Here is a 15,807-nt window from a genome sequence, read left to right as displayed (position 1 = left end):
GAGCCACCAACAGCAGGAGCCAAGGTCAGAACTCCGGCGGCTCAGATTTTCTCAGGTAACCACCAAACAGGGCTCCGATGGTCTGGAAAGCCCGGTGATACCACCACCCACGCAGGGAATCCCGTATTTTCAAGGAGTTTAACCACAAAAGAATAGCAGAGCCTTTCAGTCCTTGACCATACGTACTCCCAGCCTGGGAGAGCATCAGAGATATAAAGGGGGCAGCAGCATCGGTAGGGAGGCGTGCCATTGAAGGCGGTGGAAAAACCAAGGCAGGAGGGCGGTGGAAAGTGGAAAGAACGAAGAGTCAGAGAGAGAGTGGAGAGATTAGGGTTTGGGAGCGGCGCTGAGTGAGATGAGAGAGAGAGAGAAGCGGGGAGTGTTATATCCGGGGTGTGAGTGGGCTAGGGTTAGGGAATGGGCTGGGATGAGAGATTGGGCTCGGTTCTGGGCCCTGAAGTTGGCCCAGACCCAAAAAGAAAAAGAAAGGGAGAAGGAATGAGAAATGGGCCAACCTCACAACTATAATATGAATTATATTTAATTGGAGGCTATATGAATTGTAGGACAAATTTGTAAATTTACAATTATTTTTTATTATTATTTTATACAAGAGCCAATAAAATTGGGGCTATGAATAAAATCACCCATTTGCTTTTTAGTTTTAACAAACTCCTCTAAAAAAAATGTTATAACAAACCGCGGCCCACCTCATCAGAGATAAACATTATTTGTTTAACTTTTAAAATAAATAGTAGATTCTAAGTTGCTACCGACAAGAAGACCAAGACCTCCAGTCATTATTGTTGCACATGCATCTCATTCAATAGCCCCCATTGCTAGGCCCGTCGATGGGTTCGAATTTGGTTATTCGAATAAAAAATCTCCATTAGTCGAAATTAAAAGTGGCCCAAATCCATGAAGATGCTTACTTATTTTCTTAATAAAATAATATATCATTATTTTAACTAAATTTTGAAATTTAAAATAATAAAATAAATTTAAAAAATACTCCTCCAATTCCACTAAGCATGACTCCTTACTTTTAACTCCTTACTTTTAACACGATTACTAAGAAGAAGAGTGATTTGTTAGGCCCGTCGATGGGTTCCAATTTGGTTATTTGAATCAAAAATTTCCATTAGTCGAAGTTAAAAGTGTCCCAAATCCATGAAGATGCTTACTTATTTTCTTAATAAAATAGTACTCTCTCTGTCACATTCCAACAGACTCATTTTTCTTTCTAGGTAAAAAAGTTGTACTTAATTGGTGTGGACCACACCACTTTACTACCAAAAAGTAAGTTTTCTTAATCTCTGTGCCCAAAAGAAGTGAGCCTATTGGAGTAGGACGGAGGGAGTATATCATTATTTTAACTAAATTAATTTTGAAATTTAAAATAATAAAATAAGTTTAAAAAATACTCCCCCAGTCCCACTAAGCATGACTCCTTACTTTTAACACGATTACTAAGAAGAAGAATGTGAGATTAAGGCCTTCCTTAATCTGGAAAGGGTCATTTGTAATGGGATAAACCAAAATGGTAAGGGGGTCATATTAAATTAATGGAACGGATGAAGTATATACTATTTTAAATTTAAAATAAATCACTTATTCGATTATCCTGATTCAATTATTAAATTAAAATCAATATTTGAAATTATTTAAGATCACTCACTAATACCAAATTAATAACTCAAAAAATCAATTATCGAATAATCAAAGCCGGACGATCCGATTATCGAATTAACCAATAATCCATATAAATTTAGAGAGCCCTAATGTATTAACATCAACTTTAATTTACTGAAAGTGACAGATTCTCCGTTGTTGCCGACAAAGACGTACCAACAACTCTCCATTATTGTTTATTGCATATTCAGTCGCCACCCATTGCCAATCCACTTTATCTCTACAATTTCTAACAACTTGCTTTATATAACAACTTGCTCGTGATTCTCAAATAATGCTGAGAACAACAAAAAATTAGAAGAAGAAAAAAAAAAAAAAAAAAGGAAGAGTTGAAAAAAATGAAGAAGAAGGTTTCTGATCTCCAGCTGGTGGCAACGGTAGCTGTTTGTGTCGTAGTGCTCGTGAGCACACACGTGCCAGGCGGCGAGTGCTTCAGCAACGCCACGAGAATCGCCGACGACATGGCGGAAGCCGATGAGTTCTTGATGGAGTCTGAAACAGCGAGAAGGATTCTGCAGTCTGGCGGGAAAAAAATTTCATATGATACTTTAAAACGGGATGCCGTTTGCAAGAACGGAGATTCCTCATGCAATTCCCAAATAAACCCTAATCATAAACCGGGTGATAATTGCAACTTTGCTCATCAGTGCAGGGGCGGAAGCAAGTGATGATATCTAGCTTGCTTCTCATAATTACTGTTGTACAACTATATATGCTGTGAGTCCTTCATTATTAATTGTGTGTTTATGTTTCTTAATTATGCAATCACCAAGAAAAACAGAGGCGGCGTAGGCCTTGTTCGTGAAATTAAGTTGTTAATTAGTTTTCTGCGTGGATGATCATGACATGAGGTTATGGGCTTCAATTATGTCAATCCAATTCATTTTATGTTAAATACGCACTTATCAATATATTGATTTGATGGTGTTATATATAGTATGTGTTTGCAGTTAGTTTTGTGGAAGAAAAAAGCATCAAAATTACTGGACCAAAATCACCATAGTGAGTCCGTGAAATCAAGTAATTACTTCATAGAACTTTATCAAATTCTATATATGAATTCCTTCGCCTAATTAAACATAGAGGTGGTTTCGGATATAACTGGATGTACCGTACAATCGGATTGCACCCTCAATTACATCTTGACCCGAACCCTGATTCGAACTGTATAAATAACACTATTTTGGATTCGAACCCAAGTTTTTATGTTAAACATATTCCTATGCTAGAATAAGTTAAGGATTCTCAATTCTCAGCTCAATTAATTAATCACAAAAATCACACAAGGCAAATAATATTTTCATATGCTTACAATCAAAATAAGGACTATATATATGCTCTTGTATATATTATTCAAATTGTTCTACTATCCTTAGCCTTTCAAGAATTAAGTCTAGCTAGGCACCTTGCCATTGGTGGCCAAACAATAACAAGAAATCCATTTTGAATGAAGAAAGAGAAATTCTGTTAAGATAAAGCGCAAGAGCTAGAATTTCAAATTACTAATATAGTTCATCAATATTAATCCAAGTCATAAATTAGCCCACGTTTGGTTTGGTTGGGTGTTTTGAGAAGTTGGAAAGTGATTCAATTAATTGAATCTATTACTTTTTGTTTGGTTTGGGTAATGACTTAACCATTACCCTTACTTGAAGGTAATCCAATCATGCACCCAATTTGTTACCCTTCAAAATAGAGGAGAAATAAAAGAAAGAGAATCTATTACTAATGATTCATGATTAAACCAAACACTCAATAAAAATAATGATTATTATTATTATTCCACTCTTTTATTTGATTTTATTCCATTTCGTATTCTTCTACTTGAACCAAACGAACACTTAATGGTTTAGCTCGTAAGTGAATCAAAAGGGAAGAAAAGAGCTTTCTTTGAGATTGAGTGGTGGTAACTAGGTTGGGAGTTTTCCATTCGATTAAATGTTGAAAAGACCAGAAACATAATTGCAGACCGATCAACCCTCTTTCTTCTTTGGCGAGTGGTCCCCATTCTTTTCGAACTTGGGTAAAATGCTGCAGTAGTTTGATGCTTTTAATAGTGGTATATCCTTTACATTTTCTCGACGTTGTTTAGGTCTTTTTTTCCTTTGTGTTTGAGAGTTGTGATTTAATGAAAATTTAAGTACCAAGTAATCAACTAATTTCACAAAAGTGGAGAGAAAAGAAATGTGTGTATTGTTTTTTTGTAGAATATACAGATTAATTGTTGAGATTTTACGAATGGGATCCTTTATTTTAAACTCTCTGTCCCATTGTTCGCATCCCATTATTAATTTAATTATTTAATAATGGGTTAAGTACGAAATTCCTCCATATCGATGGCGTCTCTATCGCGTACAAGACTCTATAGTCAGGGTTAGAGCTGTTTACTACCTCAACGTGTCAAAATCGCACCAAATTCCCCCCGTCTTTTAACGGATGCTAACGCCGTTAGAAAAAATCTTTTTTTTTTTAAATTCAGGTGGGACCCAGCTCTCTCTCCCCTTCGTCCACTGTTTCTGCTGTCGCCGTCGATGCGGCTGCCTCCGTCCCCAACCCCTTCTCTTCCCTCAGTCACCTTCTTCTCCGTTCGTCTGAACGGCCAAAGCCACGACTCGATCTCCATATCTCCACAATTTCATCCAACAAGTTCAAGAACTCATTTTTCTGTTTCCTTTCATCGCTCATTTCCCAACAAGAACTACAAAATCACCATTGTGAAAAAGGAGCAAGCTCCTGATTTGGAGCCCCACAGAAATAAAATCCCAGATCAAAAATCAGATCTTTTTATCCCTTTTCTATGTGGGTTTTTGCTAATTTTCTAAGTGTTGTGGTGTTTATGTTCAGATGATGAAAATGGCGGTGAGAAATGCATATCTGCTTTTGATTTATCACGACATACTCTATCCTTGTGTGTTGAGTCGAGAGGGAGGTAGGGATCAGCTCGGTGGCTGCTCGACGCTAGCGACAGCATGGTGCCAGAGCTGCCGCCTTTTTTTCTTTTTTTTTGCCCAAAAACGAAGAGAGAGAGAGAGAGAGAGGAGAGGAGGGAATAGATTCTCAGTACATATATATGTATGTCTATGTATTTTATAGAAACAGGGGAAAATTGAAAGAAAGAGGGAAAATCTAGGACTCACCATGTTCGAGGTGACGGATCGACAATGGCTTCGTCGGAACTCAACGAAGAAGAAGGCTACTGAGGGAAGAGAAGGGGTTGGGGAGGGAGGCAGCCGCACCGACTGCGGCAGCAGAAACAGTGGACGAAGGGGAGAGAGAAAGAGAGAGCTGGGGCCCACCTGAATTTAAAAAAAATGATTTTTTTCTAACGGCCTGAGCATCCGTTAAATGGCGGGGGAGGGGGAAATTTGGTGCGATTTTGTCACGTTGAGGTAGTAAACAGCTATAACCCTGACTATATAATTTTGTACACGATAGGGACGCTATCGATAAGAGAGAATTTGGTACTTAACCCTTTAATAATAATTATTACTATATTATGAATTATATATAGTTGATAGTTGTTATAAAAGAACTGAAATTTTAAAAATTAAGTATACCATAATTAATTTTAAAAATTAAGTATACCATAATTTTGAAATGAGATGGTCTTAGGTGCAACTGGTTGCACCATGCGATAGGGTCGGCGCATGGCTCAAACCCGGAACCCGCATTTCTACATATTTATATATGCACAGTTGCCCAATTATGCGGTTGGCATAAAACTATAAGGTTTCTCATACGAGTTATTAGCACCTAAATACACAAACTTTAAAGGTAGTTTGGTTTGCACATGAACTCTAAACAATATATAAACTTTAATGTTGTGGCAATTTTACCACAAATTCAATTTCTGCTCATGAAATTAAAACTAACGTGGCAAGTCAAAATATTGACATGTACTCATCGAATGTTTTAAAAAATGACATCGTATAGAATATCTCTAAACTTGTAAATCGTAGGATTTTTATAGAGTTCGAATATCTAGAATTTGAATTTGTGATAAAATTGCTACAACATTAAAGTTCATATATTTGTCTTATGAGTTATGATGCTGTCACATAATGATGGAGATGAAGCTGTTTGTGCATTCATGGAAAAACATGGTCGTTTATTGAAGTTGGAAGCAAAGAAGTGATTTCATTATTTATTTTCAATAATTCTTATGGGCTTTTTTCATTAAGTATTTAGTTTATAGTTCAAGACTTGTGGGCTTGGCCTTTTATTTTTGACTATAAGTATGAGTTTTACGTATGATGCAAGACAGAAAAGTTTATGAATGAAAATCTAGGGTTTTCCCTATTCTCTGCGTGACGCTACACTGCATCAGTTTGGTATCAGAGCGAGGTTTCGATCCTCGGACCTGCAGCGCCTCAGTCGAAACTCATATCACACATTTACAAGCTGTTTTCACCATTTTGCGAGCTGAACAATTTTATGCAGCCCCTAACAAGTGCTCTTTTCTTACTGAATCTGTGGCTTTCTTGGGCTATCGTATCTCCTCTACTGGTATTCAAGTAGATGAATCCAAAGTGGCCGCAATTCGAGAGTGGCCTACACCAACCTCTCTCATAGAAATTCGGAGTTTTCACGGCCTCGCGTCATTCTATCGGCGTTTTATTCAACACTTCAGCGCCATCATGGCCCCAATTACTGATCTTATGAATGCTAAAACTTTCCACTGGTCACCGGCTGCGGCAACGGCTTTCGACCGCATCAAGTCCAAATTAACCACGGCTCCTCTTCTCATTCTTCCAGATTTTTCAACACCTTTTGAGCTTCATTGTGACGCCTCAAAAATCGCTATTGGTGCTGTCTTGAGCCAAGGTGGACGACCTGTTGCCTTCTACAGTGAGAAATTGGCTGGTGCTCGCCTTCGTTACAGCACGTATGATATTGAATTTTATGCCATTGTCCGTGCTATTCAGAATTGGCGTCATTATTTGTTCCAGAAAGAATTCATTCTTTTTTCCGATCATGAAGCTCTCAAACATCTCTCTACTCAGTCGTCCTTATCCCATCGTCATGCTAAATGGTCTGCTTTTCTCCAGCAGTTCACTTTTGTTGTTCGCCATGTTACTGGCACATCAAACCGAGTGGCCGATGCTCTTAGCCGCCGCATATGCCTCCTCTCCGACATGCGCACTTCTGTGCAAGGCTTTGATGACTTTCGTGATTTATATGCCACTGATGCATTTTTTGGTCGTATTCTTGCTGATACTATTTCTGGTGTTGATCGTCGTTTTCTTTTGCAAGATGGCTTTTTATTCAAAGGTTTGGCTCTATGTATACCAGCATGTAGTTTGCGGGCAAAACTCATTCAGGAACTTCACTCAGCAGGACATGTAGGCCGCGATCGCACCACCGCTCTTGTGCTCCAACGTTATTTTTGGCCGACAGCCCGTCGAGAAGTGGCTCGCTTTGTTGCTCGTTGTCGCACTTGTCAGATTTCCAAGGGCACCGCGACAAATGCCGGTTTATATCGTCCACTTCCTGTTCCGTCTACTCCTTGGGTAGCATTGAGCATGGATTTTGTCTTGGGACTACCTCGCACTCAACGTGGTTTTGATTCTGTGTTCGTGGTTGTCGATCGTTTCTCTAAGATGACCCACTTTATCCCGTGCAAGCGCACCACCGATGCAGTCCATGTCGCCCAACTTTTTTTCCGAGAGGTATATCGTCTACATGGTCTTCCTATGTCCATCATTTCTGATAGGGATACTCGGTTCCTTAGCCATTTTTGGCGCAGCTTGTGGAGGATGACACACACTCAACTGTTGTTTAGTAGTGCTTATCATCCTCAAACCGATGGCCAAACTGAGGTCGTCAATCGTTCTTTGGGAAACCTCCTTCGTTGTCTTGTGGGAGATAACCTCAAGTCTTGGGACTTGAAACTTAGCCAAGCCGAATTCGCTCATAATTCTGCCATTAATCGCAGCACGAAGTTTTCTCATTTTCAGGTTGTTTATGGTGTTGCCCCGCGTGGTCCGACAGACTTGCTTCCCTTACCCTCGGCTGTACCTCAAGATCGTCGTGCGATAGATCTCATTGCCGAGCTTCAACACTTGCATGCCCAGACCCACAATCACTTGGAGTCTGCTAATGCTTCCTACAAATTACATGCCGATGCTAAACGCCGTGATGTTCAGTTTGAGGAAGGTGACTTTGTATGGGCTATCTTAACCAAGGACCGCTTCTCTGCCCATGAATATAACAAGCTTGCATCCCGCAAGATTGGTCCTTTGGAGATTCTGGAGAAAATTAACCCAAATGCATATCGCCTTCGTTTGCCGAGCCATCTTCGTACTTCGGATGTTTTCAACGTCAAGCATCTCATCCCTTTTGCAGGCGACAACTCTTCTGGAGATGAAGCTCCAAGCGATTCGAGGTCGAATCGTTTTGAACTGGACGGGAATGATGGAGATGAAGCTGTTTGTGCATTCATGGAAAAACATGGTCGTTTATTGAAGTTGGAAGCAAATAAGTGATTTCATTATTTATTTTCAATAATTCTTATGGGCTTTTTTCATTAAGTATTTAGTTTATAGTTCAAGACTTGTGGGCTTGGCCTTTTATTTTTTACTATAAGTATGAGTTTTACGTATGATGCAAGACAGAAAAGTTTATGAATGAAAATCTAGGGTTTTCCCTATTCTCTGCGTGACGCTACGCTGCATCACATAATCAAGAATCTAATTCAGGAAAAAGATAGTAATTCAATTATACCATAACCGAGCAGTCCAAGCACAACGCAAGAAAATTCAGAAATTGCAAAGAAGATTTTCTAGAAATTCCATAAATTACAGAGAAAATTTTACTCGCAACAGCAAAATTTTGCACCGTGCAAGGAAGGAAAAATAAAATCAAGGCCTTCGCGCCGCTATTACGAGCCGAGGGGGCTTATAGCTCTAAAAGAAAAGAGATCTTACATGGGACATCCAAAAAGGAATACAAATCATAAATAATGAGATAGAGAGTATTAGATTTTAACTATTTACGACCTAAATAAAATGTAAAAACATTGTGTATATTTGATTCAAGACAAACACTTCAAAATATAGTACTAAAAAAAATGGTTTTGATTCGAGATCCTGAACTGCCGAGCCGATTACTAAAGTCTTCTACAATGGTCGTCTTGGTGGGCCACACTAAAGTTACCCGAAAGACATGATTCATATAACTATAACGCCATTGACTTCATCCCAAGTCTTTGGCAGCACTTGTTTATCTTTTCAATTTCCACACACTTCAATTTAATTGCCTCAAATCTGCTAAACAAGGCCCTTACTCACTACAACGATGATGTCCCACGCTCTTTCTCTTCACCTGCTCTTGCTCACCTCTATATTTTCAACAGCCCAAATCAGCAGCGCCTCCACGCCGCCGGCCTACACCGCCACGGACTTAATCCTCCTCAACTGCGGCGCGTCGGCAATCGCAAACGACACCAGCCACCGGAGTTGGGACGGCGATGCCCGTTCAAGATACATGCCATCAAACGCCGCCTCCATATCTTCAGCTTCCGAAGCTTCCACTATGGACCCTTCGGTTTTTCCAGTCCCTTACCGGACTGCTCGTCTCTTCCATTCCCCTTTCACATACACTTTTCCGCTCACCACAGGCCAGAAATTCCTCCGCCTTTACTTCTACCCCAACGCCTACTCCGACGTCAACGCTACTCAATCTCTTTTCTCTCTCACTGCGAATTCCTTCACCCTGTTGAGAAACTTCAGCGCTTTCCTTCATTCCCCGAGCTTATCACGACCTGCTTTTATGAAGGAATTCATCGTTAACATCGGAGCAACGCAGAGGCTCGATTTAACCTTCACCCCGAATCCAAAGTCCTCCGCTTTCATCAACGGAATCGAGATCGTGTCGATCCCTGATAAACTCTATTTCAAGGGAAACGACGTGGTGATCAAATTTGTCGACCAGGTGTATTATCTCAACTCCGACACGGCTTTGGAGAATCTCTACAGGCTGAACGTCGGCGGCGCGAGGGTCGCTATCGAAGACGACAGTGGGCCCACGCGCGGCATGTTCCGCGGCTGGAATCCTGACGATGACTACATATCCTTCGCCGATGTTGGGTGGAAGAAGCATGACGAGGGAGTTGTGATCAAGTACACCGCCCAAACGCCGCGGTATACTGCTCCGCCGAGAGTGTACACATCTGCTCGTTTCATGACCAACATCAGCAAAAGCTTGGAGTGGGGATTTCCGGTTGATTCGGGATTCTGCTATCTGCTTCGCTTCCACTTTTGTGAATTTCTGCAGGAAGCTACGGTGCCAAACGATAGAGCGTTTTCGATAATCATCAATAATCAGACGGCGGATATTCAAATTGACGTCATCGTCTTCGCCGGTGGCCCTGATATTCCCGTCTTCAGAGACTACATAATATGGGTTCCTGACGACGGAGATCGTGGAAAGCAAGACCTGCGCCTATCGTTGGTTCCTTTGCTTTCGGTGGAACCAAGGCTTATTAGCGCTTTGCTAAATGGATTAGAAATTTTCAAACTCAATGATACCAAAGGGAGTTTCGCAGCCGCCAACCCTGAACTCACCATGGTTTCTTCGCCGCCGGCTGCGCCGCTGCCGCCGAAGAAAAATAGTGGAGGATCTTCTGTTATCTACGCGGTGACAGGAAGTGCGATCGGTGTTGCTGCAGTTCTCGCCGCCGTGATTTTCTTGATCTTCCGGCGGCGGCGGAGAATGAAGGACTCGGCGACGAGCGTCACCAAGTCATCGTGGGTGCCTCTCTCGACGGGGTCGAGGTCCACCGCCAGAACTAGCGGATCGGGCATCTCCCTGCCTTCCGATCTCTGCCGATACTTCTCCATCGACGAGATCAGAACCGCCACCCGCAACTTCGACGACAACTTCGTCATCGGAAAGGGAGGCTTCGGCAACGTCTACAAAGGCCTCATCGACAACGCCGCCACAACCGTCGCGATCAAGAGGCTCAACCCCAACTCCAGCCAAGGCGCCCGCGAGTTCCTCACAGAGATCGAGATGCTCTCCAAGCTCCGCCACCTCCACCTGGTCTCCCTCATCGGCTACTGCGACGACGACGGCGAGATGATCCTCGTCTACGACTACATGGCCCACGGCACCCTCCGCGACCACATCATCCACACCTCCGACGACGCTAACTCACCGTTGTTGTGGAAGCAGCGCCTCCAAATCTGCCTCGGCGCCGCCAAGGGGCTCGACTACCTCCACACCGGCGCCAAGCACGCCATCATCCACCGCGACGTCAAGTCCACCAACATCCTCCTCGACGACAAATGGGTGGCCAAGGTGTCCGACTTCGGCCTCTCCAAAGTCGGCCCCGCCGCAGGCGGCCAGACACACGTCAGCACCGTCGTCAAAGGCAGCTTCGGCTACGTCGACCCCGAGTACTGGCGCCGGCAGCAGCTCACGCTGAAATCCGACGTCTACTCATTCGGGGTGGTGCTGTTCGAAGTTCTATGCGCGAGGGCGGTGATAAACACAGCCCTACCAAAAGAGCAAGTGAATTTAGGAGACTGGGCTAAGCTTTGCTACAGGAAAGGGAAACTCGATCAGATCATCGATCCCAATCTCAAGGATCAGATCGCGCCCGAATGCTTGAGCAATTTTGCAGAGATAGCCGTCGCATGCCTCAGAGACAACGGGATTGATCGGCCATCCATGAACGACATCGTTTGGAAACTGGAGTTCGCTTTGCAGCTCCAAGTATCGGCGGAGAGCAGAGACGGCGCTGCAGCCTATGGCGACGGCAACGGCAACGGCGCCGTGAACCCGTCGTTGCCGTTGCTGGGCATGGGGATCGGCGCGTCCAACACGACGACGGACTACGACGACACGTTTTCGAGATCGAAGAGCAGCGATTTCTCGACCAGCAGCAGCAGCGAAAAGCTCAAGTCGGGAGATGTCTTCTCGGAGATCATCAACCCGTTAGGCCGTTGAGGCCGTGATTTTCCGTTTTTACCGTTGTATGTTTTTTTTTTTTTTTTTACTTTAATCTTGAGTATAGTGATAAGGTAGTTAGCCAATTAAATCACGTGGCCCACATAAAAGGTTTTCCTGTCAATTTTTTGTCGAATTAATTGACTCCCACTACACTAAATAGCAATATTTATATAAATCCACATGCTTTTTAATTTTGTGCGATGGAATAAGTGAGCAGATGCTGCCAAAGATACGAGAAAAATATCCAAGAACCCCTTTTTAAACGCAAGAAATATAAAAACAAAAAAGCTTGACTGGAAAATTATGCAAACGGGCCCAAGTCCTATTCAGAGAAAGAGAGTTTTCAATAATGGAGGTTGAATCATGACTCTCTTAGTCAAGTAAAGAATAATATATGCAGAACAACGTATTTGGTTAATGCATAAGAGTAAACATCTCTTTTGTTGTGACAGAATAGGATTAAAGAGCACAATCAAAACAAAAAACGTAAAAAAGCATCCACGGACAGAAAGGAGAACAGATTTTATTATGCGGCTAGAGTTATAGATTACAGATCTCAAGACATAACAACATCTCTTGTATCTCTAACAAAGAATTTTACAACATCTCTTGTATCTCTAACAAAGAATTTTGTGTCGGTTACTGAGAAGTGGTAGCTACCTCCATCAATCTTCAGTCTTGCGACATACTCGCTCTGCGTTTTTTCAGAAAACATCCATCAATCCATGTCGGATAACTAAGAAATCAAAAAACTGCAAATAACAGATTAAAAGCAGTAATCATAAATATGCAAAATGGAAGTAACTTAGAACTGCATAGCACATAACCAATGAAGTTCCCCAGGCTGATGTGCTCAAACATCTATCACCGAATCCTCTGTAAAATCCGGCCAATCCATCTTCCGCAATCAAATTTCGAGTCACTTCCCTTATGGTGGATTTCTTACCATGCCCTACCATTGAAGCACGAAAACATTAGCCTAGAATGGATTCAAGTTGTTGTACCTGCAATCGCGTTTTCAGAGTATCCAACGGGGTTGAAATGCAACCGCGCCTGCAAATAGCCCTGAACAAGCTTGAACAAAGTGCTCCATGCTTTTACTCGGAGCAGTGTTGGAAGATTCAGTATCATGATCTAAATAGCTGCCAGAAACAAAATACAAGTTGAAAACGAGTTCCCATGAATGACTAACTGTGAAATGTCATGAACTTTTCTCATAGTAAAGAGCAACTCATTTCAAGTAATGAAGAGGATGATCCTCATTGTGTTTCTTCTATCTATCAAATTCAAGAGGTATAACTAACAAATCCACATGTGCAGATATAGAAATGCAGTAAAAGAGTATGGAAAACACCATAGATACCTACCGTCAGATAACGCGTTGGCTTGAAGAATAGCATTCTCATTGTTGCTTAATGATCAGAAATTAGATTTTCATACAGAAGAACAATTATGTGATTAAACTGACCTAAGATACTTGCATTTAAACTAGAAGAGCTGAGTATTTGTTCTATTCCCCTTCTTCTCTTCAAGTAAAAATACAGATTTGTTTTCTCACCACTGCACATTTGTTTTCTATTTGATGAAAGAAAAAAAATACAATCATGTTTTTTATTATTATTATTATTAATATTTGATGAAAGAAAAAGTAATTTTAAAGATTGTGGTCTCTATATTACTTTCTATTTTATAGGAGAAATCAATCTACATTGATCGATCATCCCCATTAAGTTGTTGCTAGCAAGCAACACCACTTAATAAACATTAAACATTTGAACCAGAGCCAAGCAAGAAAACCCTCTTAACCACATCAAGACTTTGCAATTAGAGGGTTTTGTTGGAATTGTGTTAAAAATGAAAGTGGGGATTTGTTAGTCAAAGAAGGGCAGCTCAACATTCCAACTTTGCTACCAACAATTTCAACAATCTGCAACTTAACTATTTGTAAAACCAAATTAAAAACAAATTCGACAATGAGATTTACGTGGTTCGGGAAGAATCCCTACGTCCACGGGAGAGTGAGCCAATATTATTGATGATTCTGAAACGAGAAAGAGATTACAATTCACACAAACTCACCAACACTCAATTGGATCTAAAACTCAAGAAACTTGCTACAAAGATTTCTCTCAGTAACTCTCTTCTCTCTCAACTGACTTGATGATGAAGAACAGCTGCTAACCCCAGCTTTAAGTGTTGAAGATGATATATCTAACTCATGATCTGGACCGTTGATGATAGACGCACCAGATCAATCCTTGAGCAATAAAACAGTAACATATAACAGCCACGTATGAAAGAATAAAATATGACTTGTTTTGCTACTTAGTCCATTTACTCTTTATAATATCAAAACAGACCTCAACTCCTAAGCATGCAGCCATATATATACAACAAATCTCCACCTTGGCAAATGCTCAGCAATAATAGTAACAAGCTTCCTCTCCAAACTGCCCCATCACAGGGCTTCCTATCACTTTAATGAGCAAGAACATTAACCAACTGTAAGCAATATCTAAACTTATCAGTTGGAAGAGATTTTGTGAGCATGTCTGCTGCATTATGCTCTGTTGATACCTTCTTGAGAACAACTGTACCTTTCTCAACTTCATCTCTTACAAAATGAAGTTTTACATCTATGTGTTTGCTCCTCTCATGAAACACTTGATGTTTTGCTAAATGCAATGCAGATTGACTATCACAATTAATCACCACAGTATCCTGCTTTATGCCAAAATCCTCCAGAATTCCCTTAAGCCATTTACTTTCTTTCACTGCCTCAGTTAATGCAATATATTCTGATTCTGTTGTTGATAAAGCAACAACAGATTGCAAGCTTGATTTCCAACTGATTGCAGAACCAAATAAGTTGAAAATGTAACCTGATTGGGATTTCCTTGTATCAACATTTGCACCATAGCCTGCATCGCAATATCCTATCAATGGATTTTCTTCTGTATTAGTACTTCCTTTGAACATAATCCCATGATTAACAGTTCCTCTTAGATATCTAAGTATCCATTTCACAGCCAACCAATGCTCTTTTCCAGGTTCAGATATGTACCTGCTCACTACACTCATAGCATGAGCCACATCAGGTCTTGTACACACCATCATGTACATAATGCTTCCAACTATATTGGAATATGGTATCTTCCTCATTTCTTCTTTTTCTGCTTCAGACTTTGGCTTCTGGTCTGCTTTGAGGTTGAAGTGTTGAGCTAATGGTGTAGAAACCTCTTTTGTGTTTATCATCCTGTACTTCTTTAAAATCTTTACCAGATAATCACTTTGTACTAACCATAGCTCCCTGTTCTGTCTGTTCCTTTTAATATCCATGCCCAAAATCCTTTTGGCACTCCCTAGGTCCTTCATATCAAAACTAGACCTCAGTTCAGTTTTGACCAATTCAATTTCAGACTTCTCTGGACCAGCTAATAACATATCATCAACGTATAAGAGTAGATAAACAAGGGCCACGCCATTCCTTCTTTTGATATACACACAACTATCATGATTTGACTTGTCAAAACCGAATTTCTGCATGTGTGCATCAAATTTTCTATACCACTGCCTGCTACTTTGCTTTAAACCATATAAACTCTTCTTGAGTAAGCAAACTTTGTTTTCATCTCCAGGTTTTATAAAGCCTTTAGGTTGCTCCATATAAATTGTCTCCTCTAACTCACCATGTAGGAAAGCTGTTTTAACATCTAGTTGTTCCAGTTCCCAATCAAACTGAGCAACAAGAGCTAATAAAATCCTAATAGAAGTGTGTTTCACAACCGGGGAGAAGACTTCATTGAAGTCAATCCCTTCCTTTTGAGTAAAACCCTTGGCAACCAGCCTGGCTTTAAACCTGACACTATCATTATCAGTTGCTTCAATTTTCTTCTTAAAAATCCATTTACATCCTACAGCTTTCTGATAAGATCTCTCAACTAATACCCAAGTCTTGTTTCTCAATAAAGATTCAATCTCTTCTTTCATGGCAATGAACCATTTTCCCTTTTCTTTCCCAGCTATAGCTTCTTCATAGGTTGCTGGTTCAGAATGTTCAATGTCCTCAGCAATGCACAAACAATAATGAATCATATCTGACTCTCCAAATCTGGTTGGTGGTTTAATGACCCTCCTCTGTCTATCTCTGGCAAGTTTATA

At 40.9% G+C, this 15,807-nt stretch overlaps 1 protein-coding gene and 1 long non-coding RNA gene across 2 annotated transcripts; one reads left to right on the top strand and one right to left on the bottom strand.

The window, feature by feature from the left end:
• Positions 1 to 8,759: 8,759 nt before the first annotated feature.
• Positions 8,760 to 11,821, top strand: LOC130989773 (receptor-like protein kinase FERONIA). Its single transcript, XM_057913874.1, has one exon. The coding sequence runs from the start codon at positions 8,989 to 8,991 to the stop codon at positions 11,641 to 11,643; it is 2,655 nt and encodes an 884-aa protein (XP_057769857.1). The 5' UTR covers positions 8,760 to 8,988; the 3' UTR covers positions 11,644 to 11,821.
• Positions 11,822 to 12,451: 630 nt separating this feature from the next.
• On the bottom strand, positions 12,452 to 13,475 carry LOC130989785 (uncharacterized). The gene is made up of 2 exons (XR_009090749.1): positions 13,014 to 13,475; positions 12,452 to 12,788 (listed from the first exon to the last, which is right to left on the bottom strand). It is a non-coding gene; the product is annotated as an uncharacterized LOC130989785 (long non-coding RNA).
• Between the last annotated feature and the right edge of the window lie 2,332 nt (positions 13,476 to 15,807).

Source organism: Salvia miltiorrhiza, chromosome 6 (assembly GCF_028751815.1).
Source record: "Salvia miltiorrhiza cultivar Shanhuang (shh) chromosome 6, IMPLAD_Smil_shh, whole genome shotgun sequence".
Lineage (NCBI taxonomy): Eukaryota > Viridiplantae > Streptophyta > Magnoliopsida > Lamiales > Lamiaceae > Salvia > Salvia miltiorrhiza.
The sequence above is the reverse complement of the archived record's forward strand: the minus strand, read 5'-3'. Positions and strand labels throughout refer to the sequence as shown.

Bases quoted from the DNA above. Each gene is read 5' to 3' on its own strand.
- LOC130989773 (XM_057913874.1), top strand. From the start codon at position 8,989: ATGATGTCCCACGCTCTTTCTCTTCACCTGCTCTTGCTCACCTCTATA.